Source organism: Palaemon carinicauda, chromosome 41, assembly GCF_036898095.1.
Source record: "Palaemon carinicauda isolate YSFRI2023 chromosome 41, ASM3689809v2, whole genome shotgun sequence".
NCBI classification, from domain to species: Eukaryota; Metazoa; Arthropoda; class Malacostraca; order Decapoda; family Palaemonidae; genus Palaemon; species Palaemon carinicauda.
The window spans coordinates 29,466,069-29,489,187 of record NC_090765.1 but is presented as its reverse complement, the minus strand read 5'-3'; the positions used below and the strand labels follow the sequence as shown (position 1 = coordinate 29,489,187).

Here is a 23,119-nt window from a genome sequence, read left to right as displayed (position 1 = left end):
CAGGCATGAATCCAAATTGTTCCTCACCAATTGTTTCATCTCTGGAGTCTCTTCTCAATGAACTTCTCCCATATTTTCATAGTATGGTTTATCAGCTTTATGCCTCTGTAGTTGCCACATTCCAGGATGTCTCGCTTCCCCTTATAGATGGGAATGATTAGGCTTCTTCTCCATTCCTCTGGCATCTTTTCCTGATTGAAGACCTGCGTCAGGTCCCACAAGAGAACTACTGCAGTAGCTTCTGTAAGTCTTGTGGTATTTGCAATTATTCGATCAAAGCGCGTTTTCTATTCCTGAACCATCATCGAGTTGTTCCAACGACACTGCAATACCAGAAGGAACAGCATTGATTTATTTGAATCCATTTAGGTGTCTTTCGAGACTTAAAGTTCCTTCCTTCTTTGGTGATTGTAAATGTTCATCTTTGTCAGATTGACAGAGACGACAAAGCTGCCAGTTGGTACTAGACATTTTCATAAATCACATGTCGATGTCTCTTTCATCACCACCAGCACGTCACACGTAGCCGAGGAGAAAAATAAAAATATTATTTAAGGGGGTAAATGAGATGTCTTGAATCAACTTTTAATGACAAAACAGTGTAAGATTCTGTTTGGTAGGTATGAGAACGAAAGAAAAATAAATATGTTGGAAAGTAACCACAATAGAACAGCAAAGTCTGAAATATCACCCTTCACATCTGTCTTTTTAAAAAAAATTTGCAAGTATACTCAGCATATGGGATGTGCTATGCAAAATTTGAGCTCAGATTCGGATTCCTTGAGGTTGAAAACCCCCTTTAAAGTGCTTTTACACGGTGATGTATGACCTTTAGTCCTGAAGTTATCGTAAAATGAATAACCAAGTGGCGGCCATATTGGATTTTGCCAATATGGCGGACCCAGTGATCATCGGCTTTGGCGCCCTCAACAAATGAGTTCAGTATGACCTAACCTACATCTGTGCCAAATTTCATGCTTGTAGATAAATTTGCACAATGTCGCCCTAATATTTCCCTCTGGGGCAGGCTCTACACCAGGGGTGAGAGGCAGTAGCTTCAACAAGCATCCGAGTCAGTCACGTGATGCAGTTAGAATCTGGCAGATGTGACTTTGCCAGTTCAAGTGCCTGAATGTTGGTGGAAGTTTCAAGTTCCATGGCTGATGTGTCCTTATTAGGCTCTGGAGTGGTGTGCAGTGGAGTGACAACTGGAGGGGAAACCTAGGTTAGGCTGATGGGCGGTGGTATATCAGCAGTAGACGTAGGAGGTTCAGCTTTCTTCTTCTTTGCAGAAGACTGTCCACAAGGCTTGTGTTTGGAGGTCAGGAGAGGACCACTGGGAGTGACCTGGAGATGCTCTAGCTCTCGCGGCACTTTTTTCCTCTATCTTCAAGAGGCTAAAAGTCCCATGCTCATTGCAGTACCTTTCCTCTTGGTCTGATATGAGCTTGCAGTTGATGTAGTTGCCTACTGGCAGATGGGAGAGGGAATTCTTGCTTTGGAATTGACACTAATCCAAATTAATTTCCACATGATGTTCTGTGTGTGAACGATATACCAATAACATTTCAAACAACGGCACCTTCCGTTAGTGTTGTCCTTGTAAGGTTTTTGGGGCTTGTACAGGTGGTTCCACACCCAAGCACCTGGATAGTGTTCAGACATGGTGGTGAAAGCTGGCACTAATCTGACAGGGAACTAGTGTCCCCTGTGCTGGGTAAGCCGGGCAGGGAAGACTTGGTGTCCCCTGTGCTGGGTAAGCTGCGTTACGGGCCAACCAAGGGAAAGGCCCGTGCCAACAACAAGTGTTGGCTTTAATACCCCAAGAAGAATAAGAAGGGTAAGCTGATTCTGTAGCTATCAAAGTGCACCTTTCAGTGTGGGAACAGAGATGAGACAGAATAAACACCAGGTTTGGTCAGTCAGTGGTAGATTACCTGGAGGTTTTCTCCTGACGGGAGCTTTTTTGACAACATATATCCCAAAGATATATCAATAATCATGAGTAAGAGGTACTCAAAGAAGAGTACAGCTTTAGTTCTGCCCTTAGAGCAGTTTTGGTTTTTGATAAGCTTATTCTAAAGAGTGTTATTGGCTTCGTGGGTCAGCCGTAAGAGCACCAAAAAAAGGTCCTTATTTAGAATGATAAACAATAGTATTAGTAATTGGAGATAGTTTTGTAGCAGTAAGTCCCAGTGAGTAGAAGAGACTGGGAGATGGAGTGGGAAGATTGTGAGTAGTAGAGAAAGGAGCAGTTATAAAAAGAAGAATTAATTCCTGCTCATGGAGTTCTGAGGGGTGGTAAGAAGGTTGGGTTATTCTAGAGTAAAAGAGAATTTAAGAACTTGAAAAAGATAAAGGAACCTTGAGAAAAGTAGGAAGAATGTGTTATCAGGTCTTCAATGGACAAGGATTCTATTGGTTAGAGAAGTGATGGAGTTGATTGGGACAGAGAAGGATTATGGGAAGATGTTGGTACTGGTGTGGAAGGGATGACTGGATTGTGAATGGTGTTAGCTTAGCAAGAAGGTCGGAGGCGAGATATCCTCTTTGCTTTGGGCAGCTGCTGGAACCTTGGCAGTTGCTGTGGTGGGTTTCCTTCTCAGGCACTCTGGGCATCTATCTTGGCAACTGCCATAGCTCCAGCAACTGCCCAAAGCAAATAGAATACCTCGCCTCCGACCTACCGCCATTCTTGATCCAGTCCTCTCTGCCACACGAGTACCAGCACCTTCCCATAATTCATCCCCGTCCCAGTCAACCGCACTCATTATCTAATCAATAGAATCCTTGTCCATTAAAGACTTTTCTTACTTTTCTCCAGGTTCCTTTCCATTCTTAAAGTTCCCAAATCCTCGTTCGTTTGTTCATTTGTTCAGATTGACCGGCTTTTACATCCAGGCAGGAGTCCTTGGCAAAAGGCACTATCCCCTAAGAGTACACACAGAGGGTTCTCTTAGTACAAGCAGCTGCTCTGCACCAGGAGCATAGCTGTAGGAATCAAACTTTTTTTTTTTATAAACATATCTGTAAAGGAACTAGAGACTTCTCATGGCAACCAAACTGCCCAGGTATAGCCATCCAAGACCAGGAAAGTAGACGCAACTGCTCAGCCCAAAGAGTGTAGTTGCCAGGCTAAAAAATACCCTGAACCAACTGGAACCAAAAGGAAAAGCTTTAGGAATAGGTAAAAGTTTTATAGCAGCAAGTTCCAGTAATAATAGAAGACTGGGAGAGGAGAGGAGGATTTTTAGTAGGAGAGAACAAGGGTAGTTATGTCATAACTTGTCTCTGCTCAAGGAGGAGGTGAGAGCGAGAACTAAGGAGGGATTGGAGAAGAGTCTGGACATGAAGGGGGATTTTGAGTAGAGTGTTAGACTCTGGACAAGAGACAGAGGAGGACAGAAATTATTTCTTCAAGGGGCAGAGAGTCAAGTTGGTGGGTGAATGGTAGGTTTTTGAAGAGTGGGGAGTAAGAGAGGAAGAAGGAACTTGAGAAGGTGGTGGTACAGGAGGAACTGGATTAGGAGCAGGGACGGTGGCAGGTTGGTGGTTAAGCCTGCTACGTGGGACTTTGCGTCATAGGTGGCTGAGTTGGTACTGTTGTTGTTGTAGAGGTGGCTGGTTGCATAGAAACTGCTGCTGCTGTCATGGCCAGTGATTTGGTTATTGCCTCACTTCTCCTCAGGAACTCTGGACACCACCTGTTCGAGGCCTGATGGGAAAGGGCGCAGTTGGGGCACTTAGGAAAGGTTTCCCTTCCTTCCTGGTGTGTATCTATACATTCTATATTGGATATCGTTGACTGCAAACACCACAGACAGTTGGTGTCCTGCATTCTTCTTTTTGGTGTCCAAACCGCTGACATTTGAAGGATAGTGATAAAATGCAGTGTCATCTTTGTTGCATAGTTGTAGATCACTGCTCTTCTTAAGCCTATTAATAGGGTCCAGATACATCAGGGAGGCATCCCTCTAAAGAAGGCTGACACTGTCCTGGTCCTTCAAGGTGATTATAAGGTCACCTTTGAGGTTGGTTCTGGCAGTAATCTTGAGCGTGGGATTTGCTGGTGCCACTGCTGCATAAGATGATCCCCAGTTGCTGGCAACTTGAACTTGGGAAGCTGCTGATTAGGTATGGTGGGCAGTGCTGATAGGATGCTTGCTTCTGGTGAGATGACAGTCACAAGTAGGGTGGCTACTGCTGGTGAGGGGACAGACACTGGTAGGGTGGCTGGTGGTGGTGAGGTGGCAGCTGCTGTTGGTGAATCGGCTGCTTCAAGTGAGGGCTCTCCTCTGAAAGGAAGGGCATTGAAAATCTCTGTCAGACAGCTGGAGCAGTTACAATATGGCAGGTGGCTGTCCGCTGAATGAGGTCAGGTGTTCACAGTTGAAGAGGTGCATGGTGTTTTTGGATCTCCGCTTCCTCTTAGCAGTAGGGGGTCCCACTGACGTTGAAGGAGATGCAGGAGCAGGAGTAGGAGAGGTGGTAGAAGGATTAGGTAAGGAAGGTGATGTGACAGGTATAGGAGTGGGAACTGGAGAAAGGGTAGGAGATGTAGAGGATATCGGCCATTTAGATGTACTGTTGGGAGTCTTTTTTTCCGTGGAAAAGTTATTCATGTGTGAAACCACAGTCATTGCATTGCAATATATGCTGTGGTCATCACTATCAAAGGTGAATTTGGATAGGGGTTACAATGTTCTCTTTCTGAAGTATTAATGGTCACAATCTGGAGAGGAGGCTTCTTGACAATTACTGTAGTAACGGACGAGGTGGCTGTCATGAGCAAGTGTGCATCGCCATGGGAGATTTTTAAAAGATTGGTCTCTCTTCTCACGGAAACCCTCAACCTCAAGCATGCTCATATGTAAGTCGACAGTCAAGAGGTACAGTTGAAAATTTTAGCCAGCCTGTTGACTGGACTCGGCGCTTAATTCTCGGCTAGCTGAATAAAAACAGCTAGACAAGTCTAAGGATGACCGTCAGTGTAGGGGATGATCTTGAGGTGTCCCCTTTGCTGGGCAATTGCTGGCTGGGAGCTCTTTCCTGTGTGGGAGCTGAACTCCGACTGTCTGAGCTCCCCAAGTCCTCTTTTCCTCCCAGACTAACCTATCCCTCTTACCACCCTAAATTCCCTCGCTCACCACCCCATGAGCAAAAATTAATTCTTTTTATAACTGCTCCTTTCTCTATTACTCACAATCCTTTCACTTCCTCTCCCAGTCTCTTCTACTCACTAGGACTTGTTACTATTACTAAAACTATTCTTTACGGTTCTAAATGAAGACCGTTTTTTTTTTTTTTGGTACTCTTATGACTGAGCCACAAATCCAATAAAGCTCTTTAGGATAAGCTTATTGAAAACCAGAACTGCTCTATGGGCAGAGCTAAAACTGAACTCTTCTTTGAGGACCTCTTACCGATGATAATTGACATCTCTTCAGGGATGTAATATGTTATCAATAAAGCCCCCCGCCAGGAGAAGCATTCCGGGTATTCTACTACTGACTTACCAAACCTGGTGATTAGGTTCTCTACAAGGTAAACACACTTATCTTAATTTTGGCCTTAGACTTGCAGAGTGGTTGCAGTGGGAAGTGTAACTTCAAGGTCTCTTGTTTTTTATGGTTAGGAAGAATATAAATTATTTTGATAGAAAAATCAGTCTTTAATGGGAGTCTCATTCATAGAAAGGAGGATGTCACTAACCAAACTGCCTGGTTTACTGACCCAGGAAGTTCCAATTTATATTGGTTCTGTATAAGAGTGAAGGTTTTGTCACCTTTAAACTTTCCAACTACCTTAGCAGTAAGTGTGCATCTATTCTATATGACAATGGTTTAGATAGTCATTGATGTGAAAAAAAAAAATGAAAGAAAAATATGTGTATAAAGCTAAAAAGTCGTGTTTTCTTCTAATACAGTTCAGTCACTTTTAATTATGTCGACCATTGGAAAGCTATAGCCAATCTGGATTGAAGATTTTACAAGATGTAGTTAAAAGAAAGTTATTTATTTTATTAACAGGGGGAACTAGTTTATAATATAACGCTTTGAATGATACTTAATAAACAAAGAAATTGGCTTCTCACTGGAAGTGCCCCTATTGAAGATCAGTAATGATGGAATTATCTGATTTATTTTTGATAAACAGTACCAACTATGCGGTGTTCTCGCAAGTCTCATATATGCAGAAGTTAATATTAATCATATTGAGCATTATTAGAGGGATAGCGCGAACGCAGTCCCTCGCTACCAAAAATTTCGCACCCGAGTTGACCACATTTGGGTCAATCGCAAGGGTCAGCACCACCGGAGTGCAATGGTGAGCCTCAACTTGGGGGAACCACCTTCGTGATCATGGTGTCCCCTGTGCCAGGTAAGTATGCTCTCTCCACCATCATCTGAACACAACACTCCGTTGACTGAATACTGTCTATCAAACAACAAAGAATAATGCTTTAATTAATCAATTAAGGAATTTAAACCTTGTCTAAAGAATATAAATGGTTTAGTACAGAAATTGGTGTACTAAAATAATCTAAAATACGCTTAAAAATCTTTTACTCACACAATAATTATAAAAAAAAATATATAACATTCATACTTTGTGCGACGGGTGGAGAGAGAGAGAGAGAGAGAGATAATACCACAGTTTAGAGGAATATTTTGAAATGAGTGATAATTCGTAGCACAATAGACAGAATTTTGATCATGTTATCGCAAATGTTGCTTCATAATAAGTCATTTTCGTGATGGCACGCTTTCTTTCCTCACTTGCACCTCGTCAAATCTCTAAACAGTCGAAAAGATGGATGAAATCATGAACTGCTTAAATGGGAAATAAGTAATTTTACCTTCTAATCAGTTGCAAAACAAACATTCTGGTTTAGTGAAAGTATAATTCTGCATAATTATCTTTGGGATAAAATGAAATATTTTTAAAAAGAAATTTTCCACTAAGTACTTCATTTCCCTCAATTAGTCCTAGCTCAGCTCCTAGACTGAGAAGATCTCTGCCAACACAAGTACCTGCTTACCTGGCACAGGGGACACCAAGTCTCCCGCCTGTGCCTGTCATGTCTCTCTACTATTTAGGTGACTGGGCATATTGTCACTTAAACGACAGATACAGACACTGCAAGAAGAAGCACTTAGAGAACAGTAGATGTAATTTTTGCAAGGATTAGGAATGGCACAGTCAATATACTCACTCTTGTAGGAATCAAGAGCAGTACTGTCCAGGATGAATTTTTCTCCAGCCACCAGATCAAATGCAACTGTAGAAACTGTGAGTTCACATCAGAGAAAGTATGAAGCCACTATGATATACACGGATCTTTTGACCTACCAGAGATCAAGTGTAAACCTCGTCCAGGTGCCAAAACCACCCCTTCCAAGAGCAACACATCGCACACCACCAGTGCATCTCCTGCTGCAACCAGAACTCCTATACAGGCCTCCTTGCAACCCATCAGAGCTGTTACCAAGTCTGCCATCAAACCTAGCTCCACTTCAACTACTCCTGAAGCATTGGCAACCACTCCAGTAGCCTCTCCTGCTGCTGCCACTTCAGGACCTGTCACATTTATCTGCTATGACTCGTCACTACATCCAGCAGTGTCACGTCATGTGGATTGTAACTGCACCAGCTGCCTGACTCAGCTCCTTGCCGAGTCGTCTACCATCGCTGGCACACGTGTCAAAGAAATCTCCGAACCCCACTCCAGCTCAGCAGAAACAACTTCCCCAGTTTAAGCTACCAGCCAACAGAGAGACTCCTTCGTATGCAGCAGTAACTGCAATTGCCACTGCCAATCCAAGGATCAAGATCACTGCCAGAGCCAATCTCAGGGGTGATATGATTACCACTCCCTGATCTATCTTGATCATGCCAAGAAATTGAGGAAGGCAGTTGTCTGCAACTTCCCCCACCAACATACTACTGTCCTTCATAACGGACTGGAACAATGTTGCCAATGCCGAACGCCACCTGGGCAGCCACAAGCAGCCCACCTGGAGAGTCACCGTCTCCTTCATTTGGCAAATCCCACAAACACTGTACCTTGGACTATGGGGAACTTTCCCCGTAAAGGACTTTTAAGAGTGTCCCATTACGCTGCTTCAACTGCCAACATTTTGGTCACCAAAAGGAGGACTGTAGAGCCCCTACGGTCTGTGGAGTCTGCAGCCGCCGTCATCACACTTAACGATGCATCGACGACCACAAGAATGGGTTGGAGACCCTGGCAAAGTACTCCAACTGTGCTGGATCTCACCAAGAGATTAGCAGCACTGCAGACCGGCCCACCTACCTCTATAGCAGCAGCACCGCTGCAGCCACCAAAGCCCTAAAGAGCTCCACGTTCCAGACCCCCCCACTTCATCCATCCACTGATCCTGACCCAGTCACTCCTACCCTGCAACTGTCCATACACCTGTCACCAATCCTATTCCCAATCCTAGCCAGATTCCTCTTCCTTCCCCTATAGCCTCCACCCTCATCTCCCAAGTTGAATCCTTGCCCCTTGAAAAGCTGATCCTCTTGATTTTCCAGCTTGTAGCTAAAGTCTGCGCCCTTGTTCAGACTCCAGCCAACATAATTCAAACCCTCCTCTCTCCCTGAGTAACAACCCCCTTGAGGAGGTATAAGCAATTATGCTTCGAACTGCTCCTTTTCTCTACTGCTAAAGTCCCTTCCCTCCTCTTCCAGTCTCTCTTATTCACTGGGACTTGCTGCTATCACTACTTTCTCTGCCACTAAAACTCTTTATTTCGGTTCCAGTATGGGCCTGGTTGCCTGGTCCTCCTAGCGGTCTCGCTCTTGGGGCTGAGACACTGCACCTCCCTACTTACTGTTATGCTCTTTGGGCTGAGCGACTGTATATCCTTTCTGAGTGCCAGTTTTGGTTGTGTGCGCTCTTGGGCGAATTTATTCTCCAGTAACTCTGAAAAGTAAGATTGCTCTGAGCAGAGCAATACTCTTGACCAAGATTCTTGTGGGCCGAGATCTGGTTAGACCCTGACCACACCATTTGAGTCTTCCACCGTTGGGGACTGACTCACTGTCTAAGAGCCCCCATCTGGACACAAGGTCCGGGGAATCTGTGCAGGCACGCACTCATTTCCCTCTACTACTACTACTACTACTACTGTAAGATTGCCTTGACTATAGCAGACACGGGCTCTAGGGCCAAAGGCAGCCCGTAAGAGAATTTGAATTTGCAGGGTGGTCTCCCAGAGGAGCCTGGGGGTACAGCAACGTTCGATACACGAGGTTAGATTTTAAGAGATGCTAATCCAGCCACTGCCCCCCAGACGCTGAAGCCTTGATGAGGATTGGGGGCTTAGGGATTAGCAGCTGGGCTCTAATGAACAGTGGGAACTACTTTCCCACTGGACCTCGGTGCCTAGCTGTCGATCCAACTACATCAGTCAGCACTTTCACTTTTACTTTTGGTTATTTCTTTTTTCTCCCATCTCTTCCTTTTGGGCTCGATATTGTTGACGACTTTGGCATATTTGATTATACTTTGGCTGTTCCTTTGGATTTGGCACAGTGTGGGATGGACGGCATTCCATCTCAACCTGTGCCAATTTAAACCCCATTGGGTGCAGACCAAGTCGGTTAAGAGTCGGGCTCCAGTGATCCGGTTTTAAGTCACCCATATTTGCGGGTAATGGGTGACGCTAGGCATTGAAGTTGACGGTAGGAGGGGGTAACTAACCCCACTGACCAGTGTATGCCCACCTAAAGAGAGGCAGCCCCTCTCTAATAGAGGACTGGTCCCCGCTGACGCCTCTTCTCGTGTTGGGCCACATGGGATAGGAGGACTGACATCCTCCGATAAGAGGTGGGTAACCCGGCTTGCTCATACCAAAAAAAGTCACCCCTCTGTTGATGACCTGGAAAATACAAACATGGACCTCGGTACAGACAGCTCCAACTTGGGTTCTAATATTGTTACATTAGAACCTTATTCGCATCATGTGAATAATAAAACACTAGAGAAGAAGAAGAGAGAGAGAGAGAGAGAGAGAGAGAGAGAGAGAGAGAGAGTGAAAAATGATGACAGTACAGAAAGATATAGAAAAGTAGAAGTATTACTTGGTCACTATGAAGTAGTGAATTATGAAAAAATTTTTATCTTAGAATTTGAAAAAAAAAAATGAGCATGTAAATATTTTTAAAGCTAATAGGGACATAGTTACTTTATGTGGAGGGCAGCCAAAAATCTACCCCAGGAAAATGGAAGTCTCTTGATATGGACACTATCCCCATTACAAGGTGAAAGGTTAAAAACACTTACAACATTGAATGGTCATAGTGTAAAATGCGTTTCGCACCCTACTTTCACCAATGTAGAGGTGTGATATATGCTCCAGAATTGCTGGATATAGAGGAAAAAGAAATTGAGGATGAAATGAAAAATCAAGTAGTTAAAGTAGTTAGAATGAGAAAGAGAGTTGGAGAACAACGTATTCCTATTGCTACTTTAATTATAACATTTGATCAATGCAGATTACCAAATGTTATAAAAGCTGGTTGGCTATCTTTAAAGGTAAAACCATATATCCTAAAAATCCTACGGGCCAACCAAGGGAAAGGCCCGTGCCAACAACAAGTGTTGGCTTTAATACCCCAACAACAACAACCATATATCCCTTCACCATTGCGATGTTATCATTGCCAAATGTATGGCCATTTAAGCCAGAAATGTAAGGAAAAACTAAACAATAAGCCAGCTGTTTGTGCCAACTGTAGAAAAAGTAGTCATGGAGTATGCATAGAAAACCCTAATTGCATACATTGTGGGGAAGCACACCCAGCTACATCTAAAAGCTGCGTTAAGTTTATTTTTGAAAAAGAAATTCAGGCCATTAGGACCATGGAAAGGGTTGCTTTTAAAGAGTCTCGTAAAAGAGCTCTTGAAAAACAGATACGACCAGGGCAACCTTTTCCAATGGTTCTGAAGAAAAAACTGCCGAACCACACACACGAAAATTATATATCTACTTCTAAGATAAAGAAACGAATGAAAGTAGTTAGAGAGGTTGAGAGTCCCATCGAAAATATATATACAGAAAAAATCAAAACAGATACTTAAAGATCTGAAAATTATTCAAAAGCCAACTACTCAGATTCTAAACAATAGTACAAACTTCTCATAGGCTGTGTCCTTGCCTGATCTGATGGAGGTTCCACTTGAAACTAATTTACCTGGTAAACCTATAGTAGGGAAGGTGCAAAAACCTGACAGATCACAACCTTTTAATTGAAAAAGAGAGAGACCTCCTTCTCTCTAGCCTCCTACTATAAGAAACATTAAAGTCACAACTTCCATTAAATATATCTTGTCAGCTGATGTTTCTGATCAACTAGAAGGTAAATTGAACCAATCAGAAATTCAAGTTGAGGTCGACCATCCTCCTCAACAATTAGATCAAAAGGACACAAAGAAAAAGAGGAACACAAAACCCACTATATCAAGATCTTGTCTAGAGATACCTCCAGGAAATATTGTTAGATCAAATATTGCCAATGGGAAGACTTCATCTAAGGTGTCTTCCAAAAAATAAACCATAGTTTTTTCCTCCATTCTGCAATGGGATTGCCAGGGTTTTAAGGGCGAAATATGAAGAACTCAAACTCCTCATACGTGAACACACCCCTATAACAGTATGTCTACAAGAAAGCAAGCTTGATGCTAATACTCCTTGTCCTTGAGAGTATGTTAGCTATAGGACAGCATATGATCAACAAGCAGGGAGCCATGGGGAAGTCTTATATATGTTCGTTGAGAAGTTCCCCAAATATCTTTGTCTATCTGTACCCCTCTGCAGGCAGTGGTTGTACAGATTGATATAGGGAGAAAACACACAATCTGTTCTCTTTACTTGCCTCCAAATGATAACATCTCATTTCATAATATAGTAGAAGTGATTAAAACACTCCCACAACCTTTTCTCTTACTAGATCTTAATAGTATCCATCCTGGGGTGTCTAGTTTTTTGGGACAGGGCGATATCTTTCTTATTACTAGCCAAATCATTTTTCATTATGGGGAAGATGTTCTTTACAATGATCCAACATACCATAATATGATGTTATTTTATCATATTTTATCATTTTAAATATCATAATTTACCTTTACCACAGCAATATTTTTTAAGTTCAGCAGGGTACGAACGCAAGTCACTGGTAGCTCCTGCTTAGTTTCCAACTTTCCCAATAGATAGAGCCCGTGTCATCCCAGTCTAAAAAACGTTCGTATTTACAATTTAATACTGTCCCGTCAATCTACATATTTACCTCTTTGTTAAGTTTTTAGTTTTTAGGGACACATCATTTATAGTGATATTTGATACTTCTATGATAATTATCATGAATTGTTAGGTTAGGAAAAGGTTGTTACAATGCGTCGTCCGCTGAAGCCACGGCCAACTTACTCGATCGTAATATTTCCCTCAAGCATTGTTTCCTGCCTGACTATAATAACACCCGTTTGGCAGCGCTCGGTTCGCCTATCAGCTGGTGGCGCAAGCTTGAACAGTTATCTATGTTCGGACTTATGTTTTCGCTAATTCCAACAATCTTCATTTTTAACCTCTTGTTAAGATTGTTATTTCATTGGGACACGTCCTGAAATTATGCCGAATACTAATTTCTTTTATATACAACCAAAGGTTAGGCTAGCCAACATCTAGTTAAGATATTTCGGCAGATAAAGCCAGTGTCAAACAAAGCAACCAAACTAAACCTTTCGTTGGCTGCGTGATTTCAAATTTTTAATCCCCCCCCCACATGACCCGAGATTGACCTTGAGTCGACCCTTTCCAACTCTAACCGCTGTAATGGATAGACGTGTTTCATACAATTACTCTTTGAGCGATATTGTTGAGTTTATTGCTCATATTGATCAAATTGATTCGATTAAGACTCTAAGGTATATACACCTACGTGAATTTACTCGTTACCCCCAAATTCTTTCATTATTTATTTCGAGAAGGCCTCTTGGGGGATTTTAGGGGTCTATGTGAGAAGTGTACAATTAGTGATGTTGCGACATCGAATATTAAGGTAAGCCTGAGTAACTTTCTTATTATGACAATGTGGTTAAGATATAATTTTTAGTGCTGCCCATACCTTTTTTTTGTGTAGGAGAGAGACTTACGAAAGGGGTCCGGGGGCTTGCCCCGGGTATGGGTAGTGACCTGGGAACTACTAGGATTGGATAGGTTGGGTTTGTGGGGTTTGTATGTTAGCGACAGTGTTTGGAGGGTCGCAGGGGGGCGTTAGACCCTCCCAGTTAGTTCACGAGGAAGGTAAGGACACGGCTTGTAGGTCAGGTTAGGAGGGGAATTTTTGGTTAGTCCATTTTTCTCGCACGTTTCCGACATCCATGACCAGAGTGGTCCTAGTATGTAGATTGTTGGGACAAGCATTTACAAATTTAGTGAATTTAATATTTCATTCCGTGATCATTCCCGCGAAAAAGAGCAGATTTTGAACCTTTTTTTTCACACGTTTCCGACATCCATGACCAGAGTGGTTCTAGTATGTAGATTGTTGGGACAAACAATTACAAAACTAGTGAAATTAATATTATTTCATTCCGTGATCATTCCCGTGAAAGAGCCGATTTCGGACTTTTTTTTACTCAGTTTTCGGCTGGTCAAAGGCCTTTCCCCATAAACTACAAAGGCTCCCCATCCCTAATCATGACCCCAACCCTATCCAGAATCCTCCCTCCCCTCCTTCAATCTCCTCCATCATTGCCCAGGTTGAATCCTTACCACTTGAAGAGCTGGCCCCCTTAATAATACAGGTCATAAGTAAAGTCTGTTCCCTCTTTAAGACTCCAGATAGAAAATTTCAATCCCTCCTCTCCACTTTAGTTACACTCCCCCTTGAGCAGGGACAAGCATCTATGCTTTAACTGCTCCTGTATTCTTCTACTTAAGATTTTTTCCTCCTCTCCCAGTCTCTCCTACTCACTGGGACTTACTTCTATCAACACTTTTACCTACCACTAAAACCTTTCACTTCGGTTTCAATTGGACTGGATTTTCTTGGTCCTGAGCGGTTGCAAGGCCAGGCGGATGGGAGCTTCTGCGGCTATGCTCATGGGGCTGAGCGGTTGCACCTACAACTATACTCAAAGAGCTGAGCGGTTGCAAGACCAGTCATGTGAGAGCGGTGCAGCTTTGCTTATATTATTTTGTAGTCATCAATAGTGCCTGTGTTGAAAAATAGGCTCTATAAAGAGCTCCAGTAAAACAGAGTGGGTTTCCCGTGAGCCGGGAGCCTGCTCGACGTGCTGCCAAGGCAAGAGCCCGTGTTTCAGTCTATGTAGACTAGCAATCTAAAAGCAAGCAAGCAAGCTAGCAGCAAGATTACTCCTCCTTTTCCTTCATTCTTCACCCTCATCTCCCAAGTCAAGTCCTTGTCCCTTAAAAAGCTCATCCTCTTGGTTTTCAAGCTTGTAGCTAAAGTCTGCTTCCTTTTATCAGACTCCCTCCAACATTATTCAATCACTCCTCTCTTCCCTAGTATCAACCCCCCTTGAGCAATGATAAGCCTTCATGCTTAGAACTGCTCCTTTTCTCTACTACTCAATATTCTTCCCTCCTCTCCCAGTCTCTTCTACTTACTGGGACTTGCTGCTATAATTAATTTTTCTATCACTAAAGTTCTTTTCGGCTCCCGTTGGTCTTGATTTTTGGGGCCTTCCAGCGGCCATGCTCTTGGGGCTGAGCGACTGCACCTCCCTGCCTACAATTAAGCTCTGGGCTAAGCAACTGTACATCTTTTCTGGAGGTTTGTCTTAGTTGTGTGTGGCTCTTGGGCAGACTGATTCTCTTGCACATGTGCCTAGCAAACTCTGAAAAGTAAGATTGCTCTGGGTGGAGAAATACTCTGGAGCAACTTTTCGTGAGCCCAGATCTTGCAAGACCCTGACCACAATGGTGGGGTCTTCTACCCTTGGGGGCTATGACTGACTGTCAAAGAGTTCCCGTCTGGAAATAAGGTTGAGGCAATTTGTATGTGTGTGGCGATTATGCTCTCTAAAAGGTAGACATAATTACCTTAATTCTTACCTAGGACTTGCAGAGTAGTTGCAGTGAGCAGTGTAATTTCAAGGTTTCATGTTTATTATGGCGAGGAAGATAAATTATTTTGATATAAAAATCGATGGCCTTTAATAGGAGACTCATCCATATGATGGTGGATGTCAATAGCAGAACTACTTTGTTTACTGACCCAGGAGATGCCATTATATATTGGGTCTGTAATGAGTGAAGTTTTTTAATATTTTAAACTGCCCAACTACCTGAGCAATAACATTGGATCTATTCTATATGACAATGGTTTAGATATTCATGAATGAAAAAATTAATTAAAAGATAATCATGTGTGTAAAGATACAAAATCTTGTTTACTTCTTTTACAGCTCAATTACATATAATTATATCTCATTGGAAAACTATAACCAGGCTGGATTGAAAATATTACAATATCTACTTAAAAGGAAGTAATTTACTTTATTAACAGGGGTATTAGTCTAAAATAAAATTCTTTAAATGATAATGAAAATAATGGCTTGTCAGTGGTACTGCCCTATTGAAGATCAGTATTATCGGATACTTATTTTGGATAATCAATACCCTTACCAGCCTTATGTATTCTACTGTTATTTAAAATGTACATTATTAGAGGGATAGCGCGAACGCAGTCCCTCGCTACCAAAAATTTCGCACCCGAGTTGACCACATTTGGGTCAATCGCAAGGGTCAGCACCACCGGAGTGCAATGGTGAGCCTCAACTTGGGGGAACCACCTTCGTGATCATGGTGTCCCCTGTGCCAGGTAAGTATGCTCTCTCCATCATCATCTGAACACAACACTACATCGCCTGAATACTGTCAGTTAAACAATCAATAATAATGCTTTAATTAATCAATTAAGGAATGTAAATCATGTCAGAAGAATGAAAATGTTTAAGAAACAGATTGTTTAGTTAAAAAAAAAACTCTAAAATGCATTAAAAGTCGCTTGCTCATCAATAATGATATAAATATAAAGCATTCATTCATTGTGAGAGAGAGAGAGAGAGAGAGAGAGAGAGAGAGAGAGAGAGAGAGAGAGAGAGAGAGAGAGAGAGAGAGATACCACACTAGAGCAGTATTTTGAAATAAGTAACTCATTGCACAATACAGAATTTTGATCTGTTTATAGCAAATGTTGCTTTATATTGAGACAGTTTCGTGATGGCACGGTCTCTTTCCTCATTTCCAGCTTGGCAAATCTCTAAACAATCCAAAGGATGAATTACAATTACCGGCCTGACCAAATCATGAACTGCTCCTGGGAAATAAGTAATTCTGCCTTCTAATCAGTTGCAAACCGAACAATACGGTATAATGAAAGTATAATTCTCCATAATTATCTTGTCATATAATTTAATACTTTTAAAAAGGAATTTTACACAAAAATTTCCCGGTATTACCTTGTCTTCATTCTCTCTAATAATACAGTTTTACCCAACTTTATTTACAAATCGATATTCAGAATATTGTCTGCCTTTTCTTGTTATCCATTGGACTTGAAGTTAGTTTAGTTTGAAGAACTCTTCGCTGTAAATATCAGAGATACTACTGAGAACTGCATAATATACGATTTAAAAGACTGAATGAGGTGCAATTAGCTCCCTACTTGTGAAAACGTGAACAGGTTTTGTCGCAATAGGTTATTTAAGAACCTATATTTTGAACTTCAAAGTCGAATATATCATAAAATGATAATTCCATCAATATATTAGTTTGGATTTGATGATATTGGATAATACTTTTCAATAGTTACGCCCTTTTTATCCTCACGTTTGTTCTCTAACTTACAGCAGTTGCTGTCTCCTGGTTTGGAGAACTTGAACCCTTCAGTATCGCTTCTCGGCCTTTTGGCTAAGATCAAAGTGTAGTATCTGTTCTTATCAGCTTAATATCTGATACGATCCCCATGTGGGATCTACGATATTAAACTGATTTTTGGGTCTTGGCGAAGTGCTAGGGGCTTGCTCCACCTTTGCCGCGGATCGGCCCGGTATTGCAGTACCTCCGGGATCGGTCCACTCCCCCAGGGGAGAAAAAAACAAACCATCATAACCAAAATATCGAATACATTGCTATCGGCAATATAACATTATTATTATTATTAGCAAAAGGTAAGGAGGTGTATGTTGCGTTTATGGATCTGGAGAAAGCATATGATAGAGCTGATAGGGAAGCAATGTGGAATGTGATGAGGTTATATGGAGTTGGTGGAAGGTTGTTGCAAGCAGTGAAAAGTTTCTACAAAGGTAGTAAAGCATGTGTTAGAATAGGAAATGAAGTGAGCGATTGGTTTCCGGTGAGAGTGGGGCTGAGACAGGGATGTGTGATGTCGCCGTGGTTGTTTAACTTGTATGTTGATGGAGTGGTGAGAGAGGTGAATGCTCGAGTGCTTGGACGAGGATTAAAACTGGTAGGAGAGAATGATCATGAATGGGAGGTAAATCAGTTGTTGTTTGTGGATGATACTGTACTGGTAGCAGACACAGAAGAGAAGCTTGACCGACTAGTGACAGAATTTGGAAGGGTGTGTGAGAGAAGGAAGTTGAGAGTTAAAGTGGGTAAGAGTAAGGTTATGAGATGTACGAGAAGGGAAGGTGGTGCAAGGTTGAATGTCATGTTGAATGGAGAGTTACTTGAGAAGGTGGATCAGTTTAAGTACTTGGGGTCTGTTGTTGCAGCAAATGGTGGAGTGGAAGCAGATGTACGTCAGAGAGTGAATGAAGGTTGCAAAGTGTTGGGGGCAGTTAAGGGAGTAGTAAAAAATAGAGGGTTGGGCATGAATGTAAAGAGAGTTCTATATGAGAAAGTGATTGTACCAACTGTGATGTATGGATCGGAGTTGTGGGGAATGAAAGTGATGGAGAGACAGAAATTGAATGTGTTTGAGATGAAGTGTCTAAGGAGTATGGCTGGTGTATCTCGAGTAGATAGGGTTAGGAACGAAGTGGTGAGGGTGAGAACGGGTGTAAGAAATGAGTTAGCGGCTAGAGTGGATATGAATGTGTTGAGGTGGTTTGGCCATGTTGAGAGAATGGAAAATGGCTGTCTGCTAAAGAAGGTGATGAATGCAAGAGTTGATGGGAGAAGTACAAGAGGAAGGCCAAGGTTTGGGTGGATGGATGGTGTGAAGAAAGCTCTGGGTGATAGGAGGATAGATGTGAGAGAGGCAAGAGCGTGCGAGAAATAGGAATGAATGGCGAGCGATTGTGACGCAGTTCCGGTAGGCCCTGCTGCTTCCTCCGGCGCCTTAGATGACCGCGGAGATAGCAGCAGTAGGGGACTCAGCAGTATGAAGCTTCATCTGTGGTGGAAATGTGGGAGGTTGGGCTGTGGCACCCTAGCAGTACCAGCTGAACTCGGCTGAGTCCCTGGTTAGGCTGGAGGAACGTAGAGAGTAGAGGTCCCCTTTTTTGTTTTGTTTCTTATTGTTGTCGGCTATCCCCCAAAATTGGGGGAAGTGCCTTTGGTGTATGTATGTATGTATGTATTATTATTATTATTATTATTATCTTAAGATATAACTCTAATTGGAAAAGAAGGATTCTATAAACCCAGGGGCCCCAACAGGGAAAATAGCCTAGTAAGGAAAGGAAAAAGTAAATATTTCAAGAACAGCAACAACACTAAAATATATACTTCCTATATAAACTATAAAAACTTTAACAAAACAAGAGGAAGCGAAATTAGATAGATTAGTGTGCTCGAATTTACCCTAAAGCAAGAGAACTCTAACCCAAGACAGTGGAAGACCATGGTACAGAGGCTATGGCACTACCCAAGACTAGAGAACAATGGGTTGATTTTAGAGTCATTCTCCTAGAAGAGCTGCTTACCATAGCTAAAGTCTCTTCTACCCTTACCAAGAGGAAAGTGGCCACTGAAAAATTACAGTGCAGTAGTTAACCCCTTGGGAGAAGAATTGTTTGGTAATATCAGTGTTGTCAGGTGTATGAGGACAGAAGAAAATCTGTAAAGAATAGTCCAGACTATTCGGTGTTTGTGTAGGCAAAAGGAAAGTGCACCGTAACCAGAGAGAAGGTTCCAATGTAGTACTGTCTGGCTAGTCTAAGGACCCCATAACTCTCTAGAGGTAGTATCTCAACGGGTGGCTGGTGCCCTGGCCAACCTACTACCTACTATCTCCCTCTTCTTCTTTCACAATCTTTATTCTCGTGACAAATATACACCAACAACATTGGTTGGTAATAAAAATTGTGGCAAAATACATATTCCAAATAGAGGGGCAATCAGTAGAGTGAAGACCTCTGCAAGGTCAGCTTATTTTGGACGTTTTCTCGTCCGTGACCTTCCAAAATTTAATCATTTCTAGCTCTTTACACACCAGTTTAAAATCCCTGCAAGTGTCGTTACTTTACGATTAAAATTGTGGCCATATGGTTGATAACTAGAGACCTTTAGCACGACCTTCGACCTTAACATGTATTAATTGGCATAGATTTTCATACGCTCAAATATGAACCGATTTTGAAGTCTGCGTTAACGATGTCCAAACTTATGACTGATTACGTGAATTGGACATTTTGCTTGACCTTGACCTTCCAATATTTAATAATTTCCAGCCTTTTACATAACAAGTTTCATTACTCTACCATTAAAATGTGGTCAGGAAGCTATTTAATAACAAACACACACACACCAACAGGAGGTAAAACATAACCTTGCAACTTCGTCGGCGAAGGTAATTACATAAATATCATATTTTCCCCTTTTAACTAATTATCTTTAACAGAGCTCATTTCAAAATATGCAAATATCAAGAGTCTAAATATTTGCTCTAAAAATTTGTTAATTTCTCATTCACAAAAGAAAATAATTTATAAAAAAATGGTCACTTTTGCTTGCGACGTTTCATATGAAATGAAACATAGCATCCTTCCTGACATTAAAGAGACTTAGTTTAAGTAGGAACTCCCATATAAAGGCTTTTATATATAACCAAGTAGCTATCTATTTACCAATGAAGGGATGGACCATGCTCAAGAATGTTCAATGCAGTGACTCTTTCCATTATGAAGTTTCTATATGGGAGAAATGAGTTACTCTTATCATTCCAGGTGTTCGGATCTCTCAATGGTGTGGCAAATGCCCTATCCAGACAGACAGTCCTGCATACAGAGTGAATAGAATTCTTTTCAAGAGATTTCAGTTAACTATGGACCTGTTTGCAACAAAAGAAAACCACAAATTTCCATTATACTATATATAGGAAGAAATGGTCTGAATCTAAATTGGAATCAATGGTCATCATCAATCTAGCAGTTTCCCCTTGACGTGTTTGATTATGAAGACTTTAAATTATCTTCGTGGAAAGTTGTGACAACAGCTCCATTTTGCCCAAGCATCCACTACTTCAACTTCTGAGACCAAGGCTACACCTGCTTCAGTCTGGCCAGCTGTTTCAGTAAGTATTTCAGCATTAGTATTGCTGTGTTGAGCTCCATCGAGCCTGAACTCTGTTTCTCATATAGACATTGAGCCCATGCTTTGCAAGTTGATATATTGACCCAAGAGCAGAGCACATATGTTCTAGTAGTGCTACAGGTGGTGTTGTATGCAATTGTATGTCCAGAACTAAAATTCTGGAATATACTAAGTGAAGGTCCAGGAAGAATATTTTGTTAGTAACACCTTCCCACTTATGACAAAATAGCTGAAATGCTCATGTCATTTCGCTCACCTGTACTGCCATCCGCTGTGACTGTTAGACATAGGAGGTTGCCTGACCACTCAAAATGTGCCAAATGGACACATTATGTGGAAGGGGTCAGTATTAGATTTTAATATACAAAAGTCATTGTTTTTTAAGACAATTCCTGTAAAACAAATCCAGCATGTTGCAGAGCACAATTACTTTATTGTACAGTACAAAAAACTGCAAAACATATTTCTTTTCTTTTTTGTTTTAGAAAACAGTAAAGTATTTTCTGATAGTATGTTATTTCACTGTTGATCCTGCTTGCTCTGATTAAAACAATGAAAATTAAACTCTATTACTGTCAAGGTCAGCAGCTGAAGGAGTTTATGATAAAACTGTGCAGCCAGCGTTATATGAATCACTACATCTAGGAAATCGTTAACGGGTAAATTTTACCATAATATTCATTTGTATCATTTAGTTACTAGTTTTATATGAATTGAATGAATAACATGAACTTCTAAAACAGCAGTTAGCGATATAAATTCTACTCATATTGAAACTCTTCTCCAGAACTGACGATGGTCGTGCCAAAATCCTTCTGGCAGCAAAACAATTGGATGATTCATCCATCATCTCAAGAATAAACATGAGCAGCAGCAAGTTATTTAAGTACCATCAAAAGCCTGTTATTCTGTCCAAAAGATCAATGAAAACTAATGGTAAGCTAATATCGAGATTGAAAAGAGAGAAAGCAGTGATAGATAAGAGGCCCAGAGAAGACAGAAGAGTACTAGTTGCAGCAACAATGACATACTGTACAAAGGAAATGTGTGATGTGCGACAGAGGAAGACAGAGTAGTAGTAGTGGAAGTTGAGTGTTGCATCAAATCTCAAGAGTCTAAGGCTCAGGTCACACATCTGCAACTAAGGTCTGTGACATTCTGCGATGTTATAAAATAGCTGTATTTTTCAGTATTGCCATTCTACAATGAATTGCCCTTGAATATGCGCAGAATATCGTGGGAGGGTTGCTTAACCTGTCGCGCCTCCCAGCGAGGTCTCACACGGGGTTAATCCGGTAGAGACCACGTTGCGAACATTTTGGGCTGTTCAAAACTGTTGCCAGATCGCAGAAAAATATAATCGCTAGATTCTACAACGATTTCGTCGTACATACCTGCAATTATTGCAAAGGCACAGTTGCCAAGTCGTAGTGAGGTACTATTTGCTTAAGACTCCAATGCGACTTTCGTCAGCTGTGAAAATTTCGCAATGGAGTCTTAAGCAAATAGTACCTCACTACGACTTGGCAACTGTGCCTTTGCAATAATTGCAGGTATATACGACCAAATCGTTGTAGAATCTAGCGATTATGAGTCTGCGATCTGGCAACACAGCATCACGACCACGTGACACTTCCTGCTCGTTTAAAAGCAGTGAAAGAGAGATGCTCTGCCACATTTCAGAGGTCGCCCAACTCCGGTCACGATGAATGAATTCAATAAAAAAAACAAACATGAACAAATAAAATTTTCAATCATTATCAATGACTTAAAAATGAAATAAAGAATATGAAGTTAAAAACATTTTAAATAGTCACTATAAATGAAATCAATAAAAAAAACCCCAATGAGAACAAATAAAATCTTCAATCATGATCAATGACTTTATTTTTAATAAAGAATATGAATAGATAAAAAGATGTTGAATGGTCACTATGAATGTAATCAATAAAGAAAACAAACGTGAATAAATAAAATGTGCATTCATTATCAATGCCTTAAATAGAAAATAAAGAACATGAGTATAAAAAAAGATGTAAAATTGTCACTTAATTAAATCAATAAAGAAAACGAACGTGAATAAATAAAATCTACAATTATTATCAGTGACTTGAATAGAAAATAAAGAATATGAACAAATAAAAAATGTGGAGCAAATATGAAAGGAAGAAATGGTGTAGGAATAATATTATCGAGGAGGAGAAGGATACATTCTGGGAGGAGACGGACCAGGAGCTTAGAATAATTCCTGCAAGGGAAAGGGTAACTAAAGGAGGAGATCTGAATGGCCACTTGGGAATTAGTAGGGAAGGGATAGAGAGAGTGCATGGAGGATGGGGTGTGGGCGAGAGAAATGATGGGGGAGAAAGTGATTGATTTTACAGTGGCTTTTGACCTAGCAATGATCAACACCTTATTTGAGAAAAAGATTAACAGACTGATTACTTACAGTAGCGGTGGCAGGGAGAGCCAGATAGTTTGGTGCATGTTTTTTGCTGATGATGTTATACTGTGTAGCACTGCGAGAGGTAGTAGAAGAGAAACTGGAGGAGTGGAGACGAGAA

At 41.4% G+C, this 23,119-nt stretch overlaps 2 protein-coding genes and 3 non-coding genes across 10 annotated transcripts in view; 1 reads left to right on the top strand and 4 right to left on the bottom strand.

Annotated features, from left to right (window-relative positions):
* LOC137632488 (F-box/WD repeat-containing protein 2-like) overlaps positions 1-23,119 on the bottom strand; it is a 477,230-nt gene that overhangs the window by 211,786 nt on the left and 242,325 nt on the right. The window lies entirely within an intron of this gene.
* LOC137632381 (platelet glycoprotein Ib alpha chain-like) lies at positions 4,013-4,640 on the bottom strand. Its single transcript, XM_068364316.1, has 2 exons — positions 4,453-4,640; positions 4,013-4,295 (listed from the first exon to the last, which is right to left on the bottom strand). Exons 1-2 carry the CDS (start codon positions 4,638-4,640, stop codon positions 4,013-4,015), a joined length of 471 nt encoding a protein of 156 aa, XP_068220417.1.
* On the bottom strand, positions 6,227-6,389 carry LOC137632708 (U1 spliceosomal RNA). The gene has a single exon (XR_011042096.1). It is a non-coding gene; the product is annotated as a U1 spliceosomal RNA (small nuclear RNA).
* LOC137632706 (U1 spliceosomal RNA) lies at positions 15,719-15,881 on the bottom strand. The gene has a single exon (XR_011042095.1). It is a non-coding gene; the product is annotated as a U1 spliceosomal RNA (small nuclear RNA).
* LOC137632714 (U2 spliceosomal RNA) lies at positions 16,945-17,137 on the top strand. The gene has a single exon (XR_011042102.1). It is a non-coding gene; the product is annotated as a U2 spliceosomal RNA (small nuclear RNA).